General features: G+C 32.6%; 1 protein-coding gene across 1 annotated transcript; it reads right to left on the bottom strand.

Moving 5' to 3' along the window:
- Positions 1-312: 312 nt before the first annotated feature.
- On the bottom strand, positions 313-6467 carry LOC132757862 (multidrug resistance-associated protein 1-like). The gene is made up of 7 exons (XM_060749307.1): positions 6228-6467; positions 5356-5532; positions 4805-4939; positions 2941-3069; positions 2177-2296; positions 1519-1580; positions 313-454 (listed from the first exon to the last, which is right to left on the bottom strand). Exons 1-7 carry the CDS (start codon positions 6297-6299, stop codon positions 313-315), a joined length of 837 nt encoding a protein of 278 aa, XP_060605290.1. The 5' UTR covers positions 6300-6467.
- Between the last annotated feature and the right edge of the window lie 946 nt (positions 6468-7413).

Raw genomic sequence — 7413 nt, 5'->3', positions numbered from 1 at the left:
TATATTGACTTATCTAATCACAGTGTAACTTAACAATTTATGCTTAAATAAAATATTTCATGTCAGTTTAAAGTCAACGCAAACAATATAAAAAGTGGTATGCTAACTTTTCCCGCTTTACTGTTGGAGGAAGAACACAGGTGGGAAACTCAGAAGAACTACCGACAATCCTTAAGCTTGTTGGATAGCTTTCATCATATGGAAGAAACGAAAGTCCTAGCGGGAGTCAAACAAACATAGATATGGGACAGGTTGTTTAAGGTCAACGATTCCACTGTGCAACAGAGGTCCAATAAATAAAATATTATACACTTACTGTTCCCTCTCACATTTATGAATCTCGTCCTTCCATGCGTTCTCCAAAAGTGGTCCAAGATGATTCGCTTTTAATCTGCTAGTCTGATTCCAAAATTCAGCTGGATTTAACCGGTTCTTAAAACACTTAATGACCACCCTGTAAGAGAAAGTATGTACCAGTTTAGAGCCAGACCAGTCTTGCACTATCCTCAAAAAAAAAAGACTAAACTCTTCGGGAGGACTCGCCCATATGGGCAACCGGTGTCGAGTATCTAGGCGTTCTTTGTGGTACCACGCTGTTTGACAGTAAGTACATCTGTTAAATTAGAAAAATTGCAGACGACATTTTAACTTGCAGCATATTTCCAAGCATACAAAGGATTAAATAAACTACGGGAATGAAGGTTTCCCGTATTTATGACCTCTATGTACTATGTATGCAGAATTTTCAAAATTGTATCCGCAATTTAACCTAGACTGGTTTAAAGGTCAATGTCGTAAAATAATCCATACTGTGATGTAAATCAGTGCGTGACTTTGTGACAAAAATATGAAACGCCAACCCCCGGATTTATCTTAAAAATGTATTGTATACTAAGAACATCACAGAATAGTAGAATAACTAATTTTGATATATGGTATAACGTTTTCTTAAAGGCACATTATACCTCAGAAACGAATAAAAATTTTACTTCTCTAGAAAATGTTAACATGATTTTTATAACATTTAAATCAAGATTTTATATGCTTATTACCTAAAGTCATTTTATGAGAACAAGATAGTTCAGATAATTAGCCAGTGAATAAAAGTTTGGAAAATATAAAATTCCACAGCAATAACAAGCTTTTTAGAAACAAAATTCAAAGCATTTCCTCTGCATAATGGGCCTTTAATGAAAATGAATAGGATTTTAACTAAAATTTTATTTATTTTTGGTTGGACCCATTCAACAATGTAAAGGTCATATTGTAAAGTTTAGCTCTACTGGAGAGGGGAAGACCTCAGAGACCCCTCCGTATATTATATCTGTCATAAGCGGCCACCCGAGTAGAACTACCTACCGGCCATAACATCATCACATGAAAAAAATCATATAGTCATAGCGGGATTCGAAACCAAAGCATTGAGAGATAAGAAAATGACAGTCAACGACCTTAACGACTCAGCCACATAGGTCCAAACCTATTATTTTTTGAAAGTACATGTACGAAAAAACTTACGGTGTCAGCCATTCAAAACATATTTGGCCAAGAACGGAAGCGTTTTCATCCGGACAAGAATTCTGAAAACAATTAAACTATTTTTAAGTTACAATTGACAAAGCGTGTATTTATTTGTTTTTGAAGACATTGTATAAATTGCTTTATTCGTTAAATTATTTGTGAATAATATCTATATAATTTTTCAATACAATTATACTTTGTAAGTGACTTGTATTACCTACCATAATAAAAGTACCTTCCCTTTGACCTCGCTATATTAGATATTGAAGTTTGCAAATTTTTACATGTGGCGAATCAGAATATTTTTAATTTGTTAAAAAAAACAAATAAAAAAACATATTCAAATTTATCGAATAATATTGTATTGACAATGTTTATTTAAAAAAAAAACAACAAGGGAATTTAATGCAACTTCACTGGTGGTTTTTAAGGTATATTGCCAAAGAATCTCCTTATTTTGTTACATTTGATACTACTTTCCTTTTTATCTCAAACAATATTGATCCGCTGAAATTAAAATATTGGCTCACTAAAATGAAAGAAATATTTTCCAACTAAAAATGCATGAAATACTGACCAACTAAAATGCATTGAAATATTAACCAACTAAAATGCATAAAATATTGACCCGCTAGAATGCGCAACATAAACTTACATCATCATCAATTTCGTGGTAACCCTGGGTAGAATAAAGTTCTGGAAAACAATGAAGAACGAACTGTATGACCAGTAGAATAAAGTAAATATAAAACACAACATCCTCGCTGCACGTACCCTGAAATTACAAATTTTTCCATTTATTTATTTTTTTATTTATATAAGACAAGGTTCATTGCCAATTTCACTAGTAGGAAAATGGGTCATTCACTTAAATTAACTTTTACATAAAATCATAATTTTTGGGGGATATCAAAATACGATTTATTGTTAATAGGAAGTATCGTTCAAAAAAAGTACTCGGACGAAGTTATATTGGCTAATATGCAAAGTTATTTTATTTCTAAGTTTTTAATACAAAAAAAAAGTTAGCAATGCTTGCATAACAATGACATAATAATTATTTCTTGTAGCAAAGAAAATACCCATTTTGTAAATATGGAAATAAAATTATAGCATATTGATATTGATGATTCTTCAAAGTAAGACAACTTCTATTCAAGATATCCCTTTTACTTGTTTAACGTCTGACTTAAAAATTTTGTAAACATTTACAAATTAATCTAATAGTTAAAGAACTACCCTCATTCATGTACTTTTTATTTTAGTTCTATCCTTAACATTTCATTTCAGAATGGTTAGAACTGTCCTTTACATTTTATTTTAGATTAACCAATGAGATTTAACGATTTCAGACAAACTGAAAACAGACGGATTTAGTCCGAAAAAGTAACGATTGTATACAAAGAATTGTCACATTACCTGTCTTTGCGCATGCGTATAAAGAGATAATGTCTCACAGCCAATCAATGTCATCCAAAATACAAATGGTACACCGGAAGTCTTTATGCCCCTATATCTTTGAATTTGTTGAAGGAATGCGGTCCATAGCTGAAATTGATAAAAAAAGACATGTTAATTTCTGAATAGCTGAATCGAAAATGATTTAAAATGCATGTCAACTTCTGCTCTCAGTAGAAAAATACTCATTCTACAGTACAAGAAGGTTTTCGAAAATGTTTAAGAAGAGATTATCAAAGAATTACAGACAGGCTTTTAAAGGCTTGCAAAAAGGCAATTTACATGTTTGTAAAAGAGTTTCTGAAAAGGCTTGCCAAAAAGGCAGATAAAAAAAAGGATTGCAAAAATGTATGCTAGAATGATTGCTACAAGACTTGCAGAACGACAAATTTTAAAAATGCTTATACATGGAGTTGAGCGTTTCGAGTATTCATACTTGAATACTGAAGCCGGCTTTTTAGATGCGTCTTGTGACATACATGCTCTTTAACCTCCGGGGTCCCCTATCAAAATTCAAATAAATTTAGTTTTGGTAATTTTTCTCCGTCTGTCTGCCGTATGAACACATCTGCGATTGTTTCTCTAGCTTATTTTTATGTTTATATGTTGAACTCTGCTTGGAGGGGGTCACAGACGTTGGATTTCCATCTATGAACAGGTTTAATCAAACCGGGCCTACAGTTGTGTTCGTTTTAGGCGTTCTTTGATAATTCTGTCTTTTTCTATCCAAAAGAAAGCCTTGTTATGTTTTGTCACAAGGCTTACAAATCGGCTGATTAATTCACATTAGCTACAATATTCGTCAGTATTTTAAAGCGTCTCCATATTATTACATTTTAGTTGGGGCTTCTGTGACCGAAAGTTTAGGTCATTGACTATTTTTAGTTTTGCTACAATTTGTACAAATGTACGTATGTATGACAATATATTAGAATATTTTATGTGTTATGAATTTTTGACATAGCAAAGCAGACGATGAATATTCATTGAGTAGTCCTCTGGGATAAATTATAAATTATAAAGCTTATCAATATTATATTACGAATGCATGTACATGAACATGATATGTCTACACTTGTATAGATGTACCTTTATTTTGTCTAAACATAAAATTGTTTTTTTTCTGTAACGAAATAATTCACAATGCTATCATGCTGAAGTGGGGCAAAGCATAAATAATCTTAATCCTTGAAGAACAGTTTGTTTGTTTGTTTGTTTCATTTTACGCCTTTTTCCAACAGTATTTCAGTCATATAGGCGGGTAGTTTCCTAACCATCGTTCCTGGAGAGTTACACCAGTACTAGACTACCTTCCTCCGCGCTAAACTACCAAAGCATCTCCCGGGGATCGAACCAAAAAAAAAACATGTATCTTGCCCACAAGTAATATGTTTAAGATAGCTTAGGCCTTCATTTTCTTTTCTATGTATTTTGAAATGTTTGACTGTTGTGTTTTTGTATCCATAATGAATTGATAAATTTGTCTTGAGTCGGCAGAATGATATCGTTATATCTCGACTAATTTTTTGCAGTTTTGGTCTATACTCAAACTTAAAATGAAAGAATATTTTGTCACGTGTTTGCGTGTCTTCAAAGTGACGTCATTATTTCAGAAAAAAACAATATGGCGACTTGCATATGAAAATTAGGGTCCTTTATTTTTAAATTCTTAAATCAATCAGAAAAAGTACCCAAACTCAATGAAGCAATACGAACAACAACAGGCACAAACAACTTTCCCTACTCCCCATAAACAACACCTCCAACACAAACACTCCCACCCCTACGACCCCGTCCCTCCCAAACAACACCCACGATAACTTACGACTGTGAGGAACTTGATGGCAGTGGCTGTATACGCCGCAGCGGAAATAGATATTTCGCTGTTACACGCATACCCGTCATGTTCTTGAAAAATCAACTGTAGAACTACCGTACATAGTATAAGAAACGAGCATATCTGAAGATAATAAACAAAAATGATAAAACTACCGTACATATAATAAGAAGTGAACGTATCCGAATATATATAATGTTAATAATGCTATAAATGATGCATTTATTCATAGAATTGAAAAATAATGGTTATAATTATGTATAAATAGCATTGTTTGGATACATTTCATGGATATATATTAAGTAAAAAATTATTTGATACAAAGTAGTTCGACATTTTTGAAGTTAAGACATTTACAGCAGAAATGGTAATTAGATTGATATTGGCAACAATAAAATGGTGACTATAACATTGGTCAACTTTGATATCGTAACATAACAACTGTATGAGAAATCAAAAAAGAAAAGTAACGAGAAGATCAAATCAAACAAGAAACTTCACAGAAATATCAAATCAAACAAAACTCATTTTGTACTCACAGCCTTTGAGACGCTTATTTTTGACAATGGTAATGGCGTCAGACGTTTCCCCTGATAAATGTAGATCAAGAAAAATGGAGACATTATCCACAGGAAGGCACACGGGCCCCATATGAGAACTGTGTCTAGAAAACATGACGAAAATACTGGAGTGGCAACGTCTAGTGTTGAACGGTCCTGTAGAAAGAAAATGTCTTTGAAATAGAATTATTTAAATGCAAATGTAAGCAGTAGAGTTTTTACTGCAGTTATGTTATATTTTCAGCTATATTTATTTTCTTTCCATGTATAAGTTAGTTTCAATCTGCTGCATTGATATGTTACACTTTTCTTGTTTATGAATATAAAAATTCCACTTATCCAAGATTGGAGTATCTAAATATTTAAATTAAGACATACGCACAACAACAACAACAAAATATCACAAATAGACATGTAGGCTCACCAATTTGCAACTTAATGGTGGTGTCGCTTTGCTTTTACTACTAGTACTCAACAAAAGGAATACAAAACGAAGAAGAAAAAGAAGAAAAAAGCAAAGAAGAAGAAAAGAGAAGAGAAAGGAAAAAGAAATAAAAACTACAGAAGATGATGAAATGAAGATGAAGAAAAACGTGGAGGAATATTACAAAAAATAAAGACAAAGAAGAAAAAGGATAACATAATGAAAAAGAACAAAGAATAGAGAAAAAATAAAGTAGAAAAATGATAAAAAAACATAGAGAAGTTAATTATGAAGAAGATAAATTCGAAAGATGGAGCAGAAAAAAAGTTGAAGTAGTAAAAACGATGGAAAATAAAAAGAAGAAAAATAATGTTGATAATTATCAACACCAAGAAGAAGAAAATAGGTAGGTAAACTTTAAACTTACCCAAAACGGGACATCCCCACAAAAATGATATAGTATATCTCTTGTCTCACTGTTGTTAAGTTCCATATTCATTTATTCATTTAAGTATTTAATCCACTTATTTATGCACATAGTAACCTTATATACATATAAATCGTTGCTTACTAATTATTTTAACTTTTTTTAGTACATGCTCGTATTTTTTTATTCAAGAGCCTGTAGATCAGATCAGATTCACGTAAACAAGAAAACAAACTTGTTGTAAAGTAAAGACGAAGTTCACATTTGGGAAATTTCTTTATTCCGCATCCAGCTAAAGTATGTCTCCGTAGAATATAGACGTGACTCGGGTATTAATCTACGACGCATGGTCATAAATATGTACATATCCAAACTTAATAATAACCTGCGGTAAGATATTATATATGCATTCTATAATATTTTATAATATTATCGGATAATATTCATACTCACAACCCCTAACGCCGGTGTGTCCGTCGGTCTAAATAAGTAGGTCCGTCATGATTCTCTGGTACTTCTTTCTCACATTCGGTACGTGTTCGTCGTTTAGAAGACACAGGACATCGGCAGATGATTGAAGAACCAATGCTACGTGTAAGACGGCAAGTTCGAATGTTTTCTACAGCTAGGAGTTTCGTTTAAGGCGGCACGACTTAGCTTGCATGAAGTTAAGTGCCTGTGTCCTGACTAAAGCCGAGGGGAGCGACCCTACAAAGTAGGCAGAATCGACGAGGATTTGGGTACTAAGGAGCGTGAAAAGTTTTTGTTACTTTGGCGGCAAGTACTCGTTAAGTATAAGAGAGATAAGAAAAGTTTTACCTTAATTCGATAGATAAATTATTCGACTACATATTGCATAATTCCTTTTTATTCATGCTGTATCGTTTAAAAAAACTGCGAGGCGAAACACTAATTGGGCATATACACCTTCTTATGGAAGTTGTTACCCTTATATACTAGGGAATGGACTTAGAATTCATTTCTGACTTAGGATAAATGTTTTCTACCACCAAACACATATTTTGTGAACATTCAATGAGGCGTACCCCTCCCTTTGCCATATATTTGCATGATTGTGAGATATATATTGATTTTCCAATTTACCAGTGCTTTTTTTGTTAATGTTAATGAGTTGAGCGACTTTAAGTTATAACTCTTCAGATTTCCTTTAATTATTGTTAATTAA

Source organism: Ruditapes philippinarum, unplaced genomic scaffold (genome assembly GCF_026571515.1).
Source record: "Ruditapes philippinarum isolate M1 unplaced genomic scaffold, ASM2657151v2 ctg22663_1_1_1_1, whole genome shotgun sequence".
NCBI classification, from domain to species: domain Eukaryota; kingdom Metazoa; phylum Mollusca; class Bivalvia; order Venerida; family Veneridae; genus Ruditapes; species Ruditapes philippinarum.
This window is presented reverse-complemented; position numbering and strand designations above follow the sequence as displayed.

Coding starts and splice junctions, on each gene's coding strand:
- LOC132757862 (XM_060749307.1), bottom strand. CDS start 6,299: ATGAATATGGAACTTAACAACAGTGAGACAAGAGATATACTATATCAT. Junction 4,940..5,355: donor AAATAAGCGTCTCAAAGGCT/GTGAGTACAAAA, acceptor TATTATCTTCAG/ATATGCTCGTTTCTTATACT. Junction 3,070..4,804: donor CCATCAAGTTCCTCACAGTC/GTAAGTTATCGT, acceptor TATCAATTTCAG/CTATGGACCGCATTCCTTCA.